The following is a 14,637-nucleotide window of genomic DNA, read 5'->3' as shown; positions in this document are numbered from 1 at the left end:
ATATTCAATGAGCCTACCCCCACTGCCACCTGCTGGAGGAGAATTCCGAAGACCAAAGATTCTCCGAGAGAAGAAATTCCTCCATCTTAATTGGGAGAACCCCTTGCATTCCTAATTATTTGCTTACACTATAATCTTTTGTGACGAATGTACAGGGCAGAATCCTCTATATTGCAGCAGTCTTCAGTCTCTCTCCATTTAGATAATATTTAACTTGTCTATTTTTCCTGCTGAAATGGGAAACTCATATTTTTCTCTTATTTACTGGTACACTGCCATGTTTGTACGTTGTGTCTCTTCCTCTCATGCGCTGGTATCACTACCTGGCCTAATGCCTTGTCCTTTATTTTTAACTCTCCAAAGCTCCATAGAAACCAGACAGTGCAGAAGGAGGCCTTTCAGCCCATCATGTCTGCACCAATCCTCTGAAACAGCACCTATCTAGGCCAACTCCAACGCCCTATCCTTGCAGTCCCGCCTAGCATGCACACCCGTGGACACTAGAGGGCAATTTAGCATGGCCAATCCAACTAACCTGCACATCTTTGGGAGGCAACCGGACCAGCCAAAGGGAACCTACGCAGGCACGGGGAGAACATGCAAACTCCAGAGTCACCCAAGGCCGGAACTGAACCGGGTTCCTGGCACTGCGGGGCAGCAGTCCTAACCAGTGTGCCACTTTGCTGCCCCCACTGTGCCACCGTGCTGCTCCCTTCATATGAACACTGCCCCCTTACTAGCTCCCTCCGCTCCACCCCACTATTTATTATAAAGCATCATCTACAACCCTACATATACAGTACACCGGGGGGCGTCGAGGGAACAAAACCGGTGTACCTATTGCACAACCGAGTGTATATAGTTTGCCTTCTGCTCAATAAACCTCTTTAGTGTTGTAAACACAGCCTCATTGATAGCCTCACAATACAGCATGACCCAAACAGGTTCCACACTTTCTCCTTCTGATCGGAGATCCTCCTTTATTAATGTACTGATCCCATCGCTTATTATTATCGCAACAGCACCACCGTTTCCTTCTGGTCTGTGCTTCCCAAATCTCGAGTATCCTTGACTATTCAGTTTCCAGTCTTGGTCACCCTGAAGCCATGTTTCTATAATGGCAATTGGATCCTCCTCATTTACCTGTATTTGTGCCTTCAAATCATCTACCTGGATTGCATTTTGTTTATTGTCACGTGGACCGAGGTACAGTGAAAAGTATTTTTCTGCGAGCAGCTCAACAGATCATTAAATACATGGGAAGAAAAGAGAATAAAAGAAAATACATAATAGGGCAACACAAGATATACAATGCAACTACATAAGCACTGGCATCGGATGACGCATACAGGGGTGTAGTGTTAATGAGGTCAGTCCATAAGAGGGTCATTTAGGAGTCTGGTAACAGTGGGGTAGAAGCTGTTTTTGAGTCTGTTCGTGCGTGTTCTCAGACTTTTGTATCTCCTGCCCGATGGAAGAAGTTGGAAGAGTGAGTAAGCCGGGTGGGAGGGTAAACCTGGTTGTGAAATTTCCGTGCATTCAATGAGAGTGCCCTGAACTTTGTCTTTTTAATGTTCTTCTGCAATCTGAGCTTAGTTGCTGCTCGCCTTCATAACACCTGCCCTCTAATTTCACTTGCCACTGTTCTATTTCCCATTACCAGCTTTACTTCCTTCCAATTTGAGCTGTCCCTCAGGTTCCACACCGCCCCCCCCGCCAAGCTAGTTTAAACTCTCCCCAACAGCAGTAGCAAATCTCCCCGAGGACCTTAGTCCCAGTCCTGTTATAAGAACATAAGAACTAGGAGCTGGAGTAGGCCATCTGGCCCCTCGAGCCTGCTCCGCCATTCAATGAGATCATCACTGATCTTTTGTGGACTCAGCTCCATTTTCCGGCCCGAACACCATAACCCTTAATCCCTTTATTCTTCAAAAAACTATCTATCTTTATCTTAAAAACATTTAATGAAGGAGCCTCTACTGCTTCACTGGGCAAGGAATTCCATAGATTCACAACCCTTTGGGTGAAGACGTTCCTCCTAAACTCAGTCCTAAATCTACTTCCCCTTATTTTGAGGCTATGCCCCCTAGTTCTGCTTTCACCCGCCAGTGGAAACAACCTGCCCGCATCTATCCTATCTATTCCCTTCATAATCTTATATGTTTCTATAAGATCCCCCCTCATCCTTCTAAATTCCAACGAGTACAGCCCCAGTCTACTCAGCCTCTCCTCGTAATCCAACCCCTTCAGCTCTGGGATTAACCTAGTGAATCTCCTCTGCACACCCTCCAGTGCCAGTACGTCCTTTCTCAAGTAAGGAGACCAAAACTGAACACAATACTCCAGGTGTGGCCTCACTAACACCTTATACAATTGCAGCATAACCTCCCTAGTCTTAAACTCCATCCCTCTAGCAATGAAGGACAAAATTCCATTTGCCTTCTTAATCACCTGTTGCACCTGACAACCAACTTTCTGCGACTCATGCACTAGCACACCCAGATCTCTCTGCACAGCAGCATGTTTTAATTTTTTATCATTTAAATAATAATCCCTTTTGCCGTTATTCTTACCAAAATGGATAACCTCACATTTGTCAACATTGTATTCCATCTGCCAGACCCTAGCCCATTCACTTAGCCTGTCCAAATCCCTCTGCAGACTTCCAGTATCCTCTGCACTTTATGCTTTACCACTTATCTTAGTGTCGTCTGCAAACTTGGACACATTGCCCTTGGTCCCCAACTCCAAATCATCTATGTAAATTGTGAACAGTTGTGGGCCCAACACTGATCCCTGAGGGACACCACTAGCTACTGATTGCCAACCAGAGAAACACCCATTAATCCCCACTCTTTGCTTTCTATTAATTAACCAATCCTCTATCCATGCTACTACTTTCCCCTTAATGCCATGCATCTTTATCTTATGCAACAACCTTTTGTGTGGCACCTTGTCAAAGGCTTTCTGGAAATCCAGATATACCACATCCATTGGCTCCCCGTTATCTACCGCACTGTTAATGTTCTCAAAAAATTCCACTAAATTAGTTAGGCACGACCTGCCCTTTATGAACCCATGCTGCGTCTGTCCAATGGGACAATTTCCATCCAGATGCCTCGCTATTTCTTCCTTGATGATAGATTCCAGCATCTTCCCTACTACCGAAGTTAAGCTCACTGGCCTATAATTACCCACTTTCTGCCTACCTCCTTTTTTAAACAGTGATGTCACGTTTGCTAATTTCCAATCCGCCGGGACCACCCCAGAGTCTAGTGAATTTTGGTAAATTATCACTAGTGCATTTGCAATTTCCCTAGCCATCTCTTTTAGCACTCTGGGATGCATTCCATCAGGGCCAGGAGACTTGTCTACCTTTAGCCCCATTAGCTTGCCCATCACTACCTCCTTGGTGATATCAATCCTCTCAAGGTCCTCACCTGTCATAGCCTCATTTCCATCAGTCACTGGCATGTTATTCGTGTCTTCCACTGTGAAGACCGACCCAAAAAACCTGTTCAGTTCCTCAGCCATTTCCTCATCTCCCATTATTAAATCTCCCTTCTCATCCTCTAAAGGACCAATATTTACCTTAGCCACTCTTTTTTGTTTTATGTATTTGTAGAAACTTTTACTATCTGTTTTTATATTCTGAGCAAGTTTACTCTCATAATCTATCTTACTCCTCTTTATAGCTTTTTTAGTAGCTTTCTGTTGCCCCCTAAAGATTTCCCAGTCCTCTAGTCTCCCACTGATCTTTGCTACTTTGTATGTTTACTTTGCTACTTTGTTATGCTACAACCTGATCATCCTCCACATATCCCACTTGCCCCAGAACTGGACGCCTCAGAAATCTGGGGCGGAATTCTCCGGCCATTGCGGTTCTCTACGCACCCCCACTACGCGGGTTTCCAGGCAGCATGGCATGACTTCAATAGTAAATCCCATTGACAAGCAGCGGGAAGAGGGAATCCCGCCACCAGCGATCGGCGCTGCCGAGAAACACTGGGCTGGGGGACCGGAGAACTCAGCCCCTGATGTCCTCCCCCATATACTAATTCTCCAGCCATGTGTTCAATCGCGCAATCCTCTTATTCCGGTGTTCGTGAGCACGCGCCACCCCTCCTCTTACTGTGCAGGGACAGAATGGGGTGAGATTTCTTTGTAATTGTTCCATTTTTAAAAATTAAAATGATCGTGAGAATCACTGGTGAAAACATTCATGTGAACTCAATCCCTTATAAAGTGACAAGTCTGGTGAATACATTTGATACTTACAGTACCATATTGCAAAGACTGAAACGATGATAACAAAGGCCATAATGGGGGCCAGTATGCTCCAGGTCAGAATGATACCATGGTTACCTTGATCTGAAAATATACATAGTGAATAGCATTGAGTGAATTCATATTGAGTATCTCTCCATCCAGAATACAGCAACAACCACCCGAATTTACATAGTACCTTCAACAGAATAAAATACTGCAAGGTACAAAACAGGATATCAAAAATAGATTGACACTGAACAGCACAAGGAAATATTAAATAGAAACAAGTAAGTGCTCAACAGGTCAGGCAGCATTCAGAGGCATTGGGCGTGATTTTACCAACAAATATCCATGTTCATTTGTGGTGGATTTTTAGATAGGAAAGAGATGATGAACGCAAAGAGACAGGTGGTCTGAGGTGCATTTGTTTTGGGTATTCTAAAAGGCATTAAGGTGGACAAGTCCCTAGGTCTGAATGGGATCTATCCTAGGTTACTGAGGAAAGCGAGGGGCGAAATAGCTGGGGCCTTAACAGATATCTTTGTAGCATCCTTGAGCAGGGGTGAGGTCCCGGAGGACTGGAGAATTGCTAATGTTGTCCCTTTGTTTAAGAAGAGTAGCAGGGATAATCCAGGGAATTATAGACCTGTGAGCTTGATGTCAGTGGTAGGCAAACTGTTGGAGAAGATAGTGAGGGATAGGATCTATTCACATTTGGAAGAAAATAGACTTATCAGTGATAGGCAGCATGGATTTGTACAGGGAAGGTCATGTCTTACAAACCTAATAGAATTCTTTGAGGAAGTGACACAGTTAATTGATGAGGGAAGGGCTGTAGATGTCATATAAATGGACTTCAGTCAGGCGTTTGATAAAGTTTCCCATGGCAGGTTGATGGAAAAAGTGAAGTCGCATGGGGTTCAGGGTGTACTAGCTAGATGGATAAAGAACTGGCTGAGCAACAGGAGACAGAGAGTAGTGGTGGAAGGGAGTGTCTCAAAATGGAAAGGGTGACTAGTGGTGATCCCCAGGGATCCATGCTTGGACCACTGTTGTTTGTGATATACATAAATGATCTGGACGAAGGTATAGGTGGTCTGATTAGCAAGTTTGCAGATGATACTAAGAGGAGGAGATAGCGAGGAGGACTGTCAGAGAATACAGCAAAATATAGATAGATTGGAGAGTTGGGCAGAGAAATGGCAGATGGAGTTCAATCCAGGCAAATGCGAGGTGATGCATTTTGGAAGATCCAATTCAAGAGCGGACTATACGGTCAATGGAAGAATCCTGGGAAAATTAATGTTAAAAAAAGAGGGAGAGAGAAAATGGGAGTTCAGGTCCATTGTGCCCTGAAGGTGGCAACGCAGGTCGATAGAGTGGTCAAGAAGGCATACAGCATGCTTGCCTTCATCAGACGGGGTAATGAGTACAAGAGTCAGCAGGTCATGTTACAGTTGTAGAGGACTTTGGTTAGGCCACATTTGGAATACTGCGTGCAGTTCTGGTCGCCACATTACCAGAAGGATGTGGATGCTTTAGAGAGGGTGAGAGGAGGTTCACCAGGATGTTGCCTGGTATGGAGGGTGCTAGCTATGAAGAAAGGTTGAGTAGATTAGGATTGTTTTCTTTGGAAAGACGGAGGTTAAGGGGGACCTGATTGAGGTCTACAACATTATGAGAGGTATGGACAGGGTGGATAGCAACAAGCTTTTTCCAAGAGTGAGGGTGTCAATTACAAGGGGTCACGATTTCAAGGTGAGAGGGGGAAAGTTTAAGGGAGATGTGCGTGGAAATTTTTTTACGCAGAGGGTGGTGGGTGCCTGAAACGCTTTGCCAGTGGAGGTGGTAGAGGCGGGCATGAAAGCATCATTTAAGATGCATCTAGACAGATATATGAACGGGCGGGGAACAGAGGGAAGTAGATCCCTGGAAAATAGGCAACAGGTTTGGATTGGCACAGGCTGGGAGGGCCGAAAGGCCTGTTCCTGTGCTGTAATTTTCTTTGTTCTTTTGTTCTTAATAATTGACTCCCGCACTTTCCCCATCAATGATGTCAGGCTAACCAGTCAATAATTCCCCATTTTCTCTCTCCCTCTTTTTTTAAAGTGGGGTTACATTAGCTAACCTCCAATCTATTGGAACTCTTCCAGAATCTATAGAATGCTGGAAAATGGTCACCGATGAGTCCACTATTTCTAGGCCCACTTCCTTCATAGAATTTACAGTGCAGAAGGAGGCCATTCGGCCCATCGAGTCTGCACCGTCTCTTGGAAAGAGCACCCTACCCAAGCCCGCACCCCCACCCTATAACCCAGTAACCCCACCCAACACTAAAGGCAATTTTGGACATCAAGGGCAATTTATCATGGCCAATCCACCTAACCTGCACATCTTTGAACTGTGGGAGGAAACCGGAGCACCCGGAGGAAACCCACGCACACAGGGGGAGAACATGCAGACTCCGCACAGACAGTGACCCAAGTCGGGAATCGAACCTGGGACCCTGGAGCTGGGAAGCAATTGTGCTAACCACTATGCTACTGTGCTGCCCAGAAAGTACTCTGGGGTGCAGAGCATCAGGCCCCGAGGACTTATCGGGTTTTAATCCCATCAGGTTCCCTAATACAATTCTCTGACTAATAAAGATTTCCTTCAGTTCCTCCTTCAACTGGTCTGCCATCTCTTTGTTGCCCATTATGAAGTCACCGGATTCTAACTGCAAGGGACCTACATTTGACTTCACCAGTCTTTCTCTCTTCACATATCTAAAGAAGTTTTTGCATCTATAGATGCAAGCATTTACGTTTTCTGCAAGCTTACTCTTGTATTCTTTTTGCCCTTCTGAATTAAACCTTTTTTCTCCTGAGCTGAATTTTAAATTTCTCCCAGTCCTCAGACTTGCTGCTTTTTTTGGCCAATTTATTTGCCTCCACTTTGGCTTTAACACTATCCCTGATTTTCTTTGTTAGCCATGTTGAGCCACCTTCACCGTTTTACTCTTGCGCCAGACAGGAATGAACAATTGCTGAAATTCATCCATGTGGTTCTTTAAATTTTTGCCATTGCCTATCCACCGTCAACCCCTTAAGTATCCTTTGCCAGCCTATCCTAGCCAATGCACATCTCACACCATCAAAGTTAGCTTTCTTTAAGTTCAGGACCCCAGTTTCCGACTTAACTGTGTCACTCTCCATCTTAATGAAGAATTCTACTATGTTATGGTCACTCTTCCCTAAAAGGATCTCACACCACAACATTGCTAATTAGTCCTCTCTCATTCCACAATACCCAGTCTAGGGTGGCCTTCTCTCTAGTTGGCTCCTCGACATATTGGTCGAGGAATGCATCCCTTATATATTCCAGGAAATCCTCCTCCATCGCATTGCTACCAGTTTGATTAGCCCACTGAATATGCAGTTGAAGTCACCCATAATAACTGCTGTACCGTTACTGCCGACATCACTAATTTCCTGTTTGATGCTATCCCCAGCCTCACACCTACGGTTTGCTGATCTGTACACAACTCTTACTAATGTTTTTTTTCCTTTCGTGCTCTGCAGTTCCACCCATTCAGATTCAACACTGTCCAGCCTAATGTCGTTCCTTACTATTGCATTAATTTCCTCTTTAACCAGCAATGCTACCCCACCTTCCTTTCCTTTCCTTCTATCTTTCCTGAATATTGAATACCCCTCGATGTGGAGTTCCCATCCTTGGTAACCCTGGAGCCAGGTCTCCGTGATCCCAATCGCATCATATCCGTTAATGATTGCCTGCACAGTTAATTCATCAACCTTATTACAAATGCTCCTCGCATTGAAACACAGAGCCTTCAGGCTTGTTTTTTTTATATTTATTGCCTTTTTAGAATTATGATGTAAAGTGGCCCTTTTTGATTTTTGTCTTCGGTTTCTCTGCCTTCCACTTTTCCATTTTGTTTCTGTCCCCATCGATTTCCTGCATCGGTTCCCATTCCCCTGCCCCATCCATTGGGGGTTCAGGGCCTGGCGCACTTGTCGATGGCATATGCACAGCTGTGCTGCCCTGTCCTGACTTCCAGATGTGGAACTCAGGGACGCTAGTGGCCACCATCCCCACTCAATGGGACAGGTCGGGGTTGGCACTCAGTGCCTTCTCCTCCCGCTCGGTGTCTATAGGGCCCTGGGGTTCACCTCAGGATGGAAGGGCAGCTGGTTCGAGCTCGGAGTGCCCCTGCATCATCTGGCTCTGCCAGCCCTGGTGGCTCCCTAATGTCTGCACAAAGGTATCGTCGCCCTCCACAATGTTGCTCAGTGATTGAACCATATTCTGCACTGTGGTTCACAATGGCGTGGTTGGGGAGGGGGGTGAAGGGAGGATTGGGGGGACGGGTGAAGGGAGGGGAGGTTTGTTCGCGTGGTGGCGGAAAGGTCCTGGGTGGGGGGGGGGGGGGGGGGGGGGGGGATGGTGTCAATTCACCCGTGCTGCCCGGTGTAGGCCATTGGCTTCTTGCGGAACTGGAGGCCCGTCCGTCCTCCTGGTCACGCTGCCCGAACTGATGGCTGCTGTCACTTCGTCCCAGGTGGCACTGGCTTGCCCTGTGGCTTAGCCTCCGGGACTCTCGGGAGGATAGGATGTCCCTGATCTAGGAGCCTGCCTGGGTCCGTGTCTCCAAACTATGGGACAGGGTATCCCGGCGCCATGGCTGTGAACTGAGTGGGGTTGGCTGTGCAAGATGTTTAAGTGCTGCTCAACCTCGTTAGCGGGGGGGGGGGGGGCTTGGCGAGCGCGGTCCCGGCGAATCAACCGGCAAGGTTGGGGCGGGCAGAAATACAGCAGGAAGCCCATCCGAGGAATTTTATATTCACCCCCCCCCCCACTTTGGGTGTGTGTGTGTGAGGTGGGGTGGAGGGGTTATGTTAATTGAGGGCTAGATCTCCAGAAGGCATTTGATAGGATGTCACACTGAAGGTTATTGCAGATAATAAAAGAGCTCATTGTGTAGGGGTTTACATGTTGGCATGACAAGAAGATTGCCTTGCTAACTTGCAATCAGAGGTTTGGCAGGATGTGATTAAGCGCAAGGAGCTCAACTCTTTACAATACAAATGTGTTGGATGAAGGGACCAAAGGGATTGTTGCTAAATTTACTGATGACACAAAGATAGGTAGAAGGACACAACGAGTCACAAAGATAAGTTAAGTCAGCGGGAAAATGTCTGGCAAATGAAACATAATGGGGGCAAATGTAAAATAGTCTATTTTGGTAGGAAGAATGGTGAGAGATTGTAGAGCTCGGAGGGAATATTAATAACTCTGAGAAGGCTCGCAGTAAACAAACATAAGATTTATTCACACTATTCACAAAGATCTGCACAACTCAGCATTTCGTTCCCAGTACAATCATAGCCGGGAGGTATCCCGATCTCATAGGCTCCCTAAGCGACCCCTGACCTACCACTCCCAGCACAAATGCACTATGGTAGGGTCCCCAGCCACCTCCGCATCCCCGCCCCGATCGGCACAAAATGCCAACTTGGCACACTGGCAGTGCAGGTTGGCACCCAGGTGGCACTGCCAGGGTGACAGGCTGGCACTACCAGTGCACCACCCTGTCCAAAGGGTATGGAGCAGGGGACCTCCAATCCCCTTAGAGACCCCCGAGTGCCATTCTGCTTGGTCTCCGTTTGAGACCAGTACTGAACGGCGCTTGCCCCAAGGTTGCTGAGGCAAAGGGAATGAATCCCAAAGCCTCAGTTACCTGCGCACGGTGGAGACCTCCAGCGGCCGCGCTCCATGGCGGACTCGGACTGCGGAGCTGGACCCTCCAAATAGTGCCCCTGATTGGCCGCACACAAGACCCGGACCGTCCGCCCAAACTTAGGCCGGTGCCATACCTCCAAATAGTGCCCTCCGATCGGCCCGTCCCGACCATGGCGGCCACGGACTGAGTCTGTAGGTGAAACGCGGCGCTGTGTACTCGGGGCCCGGAGAATTGGGGAACCGGCGCAGGTCCCAATTTAATGCCCAAAAATGGATTCTCCGCCCCGCGCCTGCCACGATTTCTGCGTCAGGCTGCGGAGAATCCAGCCCCAGATCTTTTGTTCTTCAGGAAGTTGATGGAGTAGTAAATTTGGCGAGGACTGAAGAGAGAACTGCTCTTTGAAATAGTGTTGTGGGATCTTTTACAGCCACCTGCGAGTGCAGTTAATGCCTCATCAAACGACGTCTCCAAGAGTGCAGCACATCCAGTACACTAGACCATCAGTACAGATTATGGATTCAAGTCCTTTCAGTGTGACTTGAACCAGAAAACTTCTGACTTGGAGTGTTAACCCACTGATACACAATTAGCATTTAAGGAAAGGGTCACAATTAGCATTTAAGGAAAGGGTTCAACTCAGCAGCAACATAGAGCCCTTTTTGTTGCTGACACTGCCATGAGTCAACACTACGACCAGGAAAGCACAATCGCACCTATACTTCCTCAGGTAACTAAGGAATTACGGTATGTTCACATTGACTCGCACCAGTTTTTACAGATGCAGCTTAGAAAGCATCCAAAATTAATCGGTGGCACGGTAGCACAGTGGTTAGCACTGTTGCTTCACAGCGCCAACGTCCCAGATTGCCAGATCGGGTCACTGCCTGTGTGGAGTCTGCACGTTCTCCCCGTGTCTGTGTGGGTTTCCTCCGGGTACTCTGGTTTTCTCCCACAAGACCCGAAAGACGTACCGTCTTTGGACATTCTGAATAATAATAATAATCGCTTATTGTCACAAATAGGCTTCAATTAAGTTACTGTGAAAAGCCCCTAGTCGCCACATTCCAGCACCTGTTCGGGGAGGCCGGTACGGGAATTGAACCCGCGCTGCTGGCCTTGTTCTGCATTACAATGATCACAATTCTCCGTGAATCCTCCCTCCGTATATCCGAACAGGCACCAGAATGTGGCGACTAGGGGCTTTTCACGGTAACTTCATTGCAGTGTTATTGTACGCCTACTTGTGACAATAAACATGATGATTATTATTATCTGGCTGCATCACAGCCTGGTATGGCAACTGCCAGCCCAAGACTGTGAGAGACGTGAACACCGCCCAGTCCATCACGTGAACCCACCTCCCATCCATTGACTCTGTCGACACCTCCCGCTGCCTGGGGAAAGAGGGCACCATAATCCGGGTGTGGGTGTAACTACACCTCAGGGGCAGCAGCTGTTCAAGAAGGCAGCTCACCTCCACCTTCTGAAGAGCAATGAAGGGTGGGTGATAAATGCTGGCCTAGCTCGCGATATCCATATCTTGGAAATGATTTTTAAAAAATGTTCCCATGAATGATGACCATGAAAGCAGTGGATTCTAATGCTCTGGCCTCCCTATGACTGCAAGGTGGTCAACTCTGAATGGCCTAGGAAGTTATAATGCGTTTACAATTTCTGGAACATGGGAGTGTACAAGGGGAAATTGGTGTTGGATGGGAATGCCATGGTTAATCAGTAGCTCATTTATACTACAGCTCAAATTCTTCTCCATTAGTGGAAGAACTACAGGTGTGTTGCAAAATGGACTATCGCCTGATTCATGATCAATTTCGCTATTAACTTCAATCCGATATGTGCTCTCAGAATGCACCAACGCATAAATCTCCATCAATATCACCTTTTAAAATATTTCACTAAAATTTTTTATAACTTATTTTAATATTTCTGTTTATTTTGACCCTAACATTCTCTGCTGCAGTGCTGATTTGCTCAGTTTGCTTTAGAAAGCACACCAATAATAGAAAGGCATCTCAAACCTCATCCACAAAAAGTGTCATCCATAAATCAATCTTACCAGAAATAGTTAATGTGTAATCTGCCCGTGTAGAGCTGACGGGATTGACTGCAAGGCAGGTATACATCCCACAGTCACCTTTCCTAGCGTTTGGTATAATGAGGCTTCTGTTCCCATTTATTAGCCGGTGATGCGGAGCGATTTCCCCTCCGTCCTTCTGCCATTGATACTCAAGAGGTTCTCCAGAAACATCACAGGTCAGCGCAATGGTGGAACCGAGAGAGGTGGAGTTGCTCAATATCAAGGTATTTGACAGCTCCTCTGAAGGGGAAAATTGTGATGTTAAAATCTTCATTCACAATGAAATCTCCCTGTACAGCTTTAGAACATAAGAACATAAGAACTAGGAGCAGGAGTAGGCCATCTGGCCCCTCGAGCCTGCTCCACCATTCAATGAGATCATGGCTGATCTTTTGTGGACTCAGCTCCACTTTCCGGCCCGAACACCATAACCCTTAATCCCTTTATTCTTCAAAAATCTATCTATCTTTATCTTAAAAACATTTAATGAAGGAGCCTCTACTGCTTCACTGGGCAAGGAATTCCATAGATTCACAACCCTTTGGGTGAAGAAGTTCCTCCTAAACTCAGTCCTAAATCTACTTCCCCTTATTTTGAGGCTATGCCCCCTAGTTCTGCTTTCACCCACCAGTGGAAACAACCTGCCTGCATCTATCCTATCTATTCCCTTCATAATCTTATATGTTTCTATAAGATCCCCCCTCATCCTTCTAAATTCCAACGAGTACAGTCCCAGTCTACTCAACCTCTCCTCGTAATCCAACCCCTTCAGCTCTGGGATTAACCTAGTGAATCTCCTCTGCACACCCTCCAGTGCCAGTACGTCCTTTCTCAAGTAAGGAGACCAAAACTGAACACAATACTCCAGGTGTGGCCTCACTAACACCTTATACAATTGCAGCAGAACCTCCCTAGTCTTAAACTCCATCCCTCTAGCAATGAAGGACAAAATTCCATTTGCCTTCTTAATCACCTGTTGCACCTGAAAACCAACTTTCTGCGACTCATGCACTAGCACACCCAGGTCTCTCTGCACAGCAGCATGTTTTAATATTTTATCATTTAAATAATAATCCCTTTTGCTGTTATTCCGACCAAAATGGATAACCTCACATTTGCCAACATTGTATTCCATCTGCCAGACCCTAGCCCATTCACTTAGCCTATCCAAATCCCTCTGCAGACTTCCAGTATCCGCTGCACTTTTTGCTTTACCACTTATCTTAGTGTCGTCTGCAAACTTGGACACATTGCCCTTGGTCCCCAACTCCAAATCATCTATGTAAATTGTGAACAGTTGTGGGCCCAACACTGATCCCTGAGGGACACCACTAGCTACTGATTGCCAACCAGAGAAACACCCATTAATCCCCACTCTTTGCTTTCTATTAATTAACCAATCCTCTATCCATGCTACTACTTTCCCCTTAATGCCATGCATCTTTATCTTATGCAACAACCTTTTGTGTGGCACCTTGTCAAAGGCTTTCTGGAAATCCAGATATACCACATCCATTGGCTCCCCGTTATCTACCGCACTGTTAATGTTCTCAAAAAATTCCACTAAATTAGTTAGGCACGAACTGCCCTTTATGAACCCATGCTGCGTCTGTCCAATGGGACAATTTCCATCCAGATGCCTCGCTATTTCTTCCTTGATGATAGATTCCAGCATCTTCCCTACTACCGAAGTTAAGCTCACTGGCCTATAATTACCCACTTTCTGCCTACCTCCTTTTTTAAACAGTGGTGTCACGTTTGCTAATTTCCAATCCGCCGGGACCACCCCAGAATCTAGTGAATTTTGGTAAATTATCACTAGTGCATTTGCAATTTCCCTAGCCATCTCTTTTAGCACTCTGGGATGCATCCCATCAGGGCCAGGAGACTTGTCTACCTTTAGCCCCATTAGCTTGCCCATCACTACCTCCTTGGTGATATCAAAATCTTCTCAAGGTCCTCACCTGTCATAGCCTCATTTCCATCAGTCACTGGCATGTTATTTGTGTCTTCCACTGTGAAGACCGACCCAAAAAACCTGTTCAGTTCCTCAGCCATTTCCTCATCTCCCATTATTAAATCTCCCTTCTCATCCTCTAAAGGACCAATATTTACCTTAGCCACTCTTTTTTGTTTTATGTATTTGTAGAAACTTTTACTATCTGTTTTTATATTCTGAGCAAGTTTACTCTCATAATCGATCTTACTCTTCTTTATAGCTTTTTTAGTAGCTTTCTGTTGCCCCCTAAAGATTTCCCAGTCCTCTAGTCTCCCACTGATCTTTGCTACTTTGTATGTTTTTTCCTTCAATTTGATACTCTCCCTTATTTCCTTAGATATCCACGGTCGATTTTCCCTCTTTTTACCGTCCTTCCTTTTTGTTGGTATAAACGTTTGCTGGGCAATGTGAAAAATCACTTGGAAGGTTCTCCACTGTTCCTCAACTGTTTCACCATAAAGTCTTTGCTCCCAGTCTACCTTAGCTAGTTCTTCTCTCATCCCATTGTAATCTCCTTTGTTTAAGCAC

At 46.2% G+C, this 14,637-nt stretch overlaps 1 protein-coding gene across 1 annotated transcript in view; it reads right to left on the bottom strand.

Moving 5' to 3' along the window:
• The window catches only part of LOC140390335 (cell adhesion molecule CEACAM6-like), a 66,553-nt gene that overhangs the window by 16,148 nt on the left and 35,768 nt on the right, over positions 1–14,637 (bottom strand). The window contains exons 4-5 of the mRNA XM_072475408.1: positions 12,090–12,350; positions 4,279–4,371 (exon numbers count right to left, since the gene is read on the bottom strand). Coding sequence (XP_072331509.1) covers positions 4,279–4,371; positions 12,090–12,350 — 354 coding nt within the window. The remainder of the gene's footprint in view (positions 1–4,278; positions 4,372–12,089; positions 12,351–14,637) is intronic.

The sequence above is a fragment of the Scyliorhinus torazame genome, chromosome 14 (assembly GCF_047496885.1).
Source record: "Scyliorhinus torazame isolate Kashiwa2021f chromosome 14, sScyTor2.1, whole genome shotgun sequence".
Lineage (NCBI taxonomy): Eukaryota > Metazoa > Chordata > Chondrichthyes > Carcharhiniformes > Scyliorhinidae > Scyliorhinus > Scyliorhinus torazame.
The sequence above is the reverse complement of the archived record's forward strand: the minus strand, read 5'-3'. Positions and strand labels throughout refer to the sequence as shown.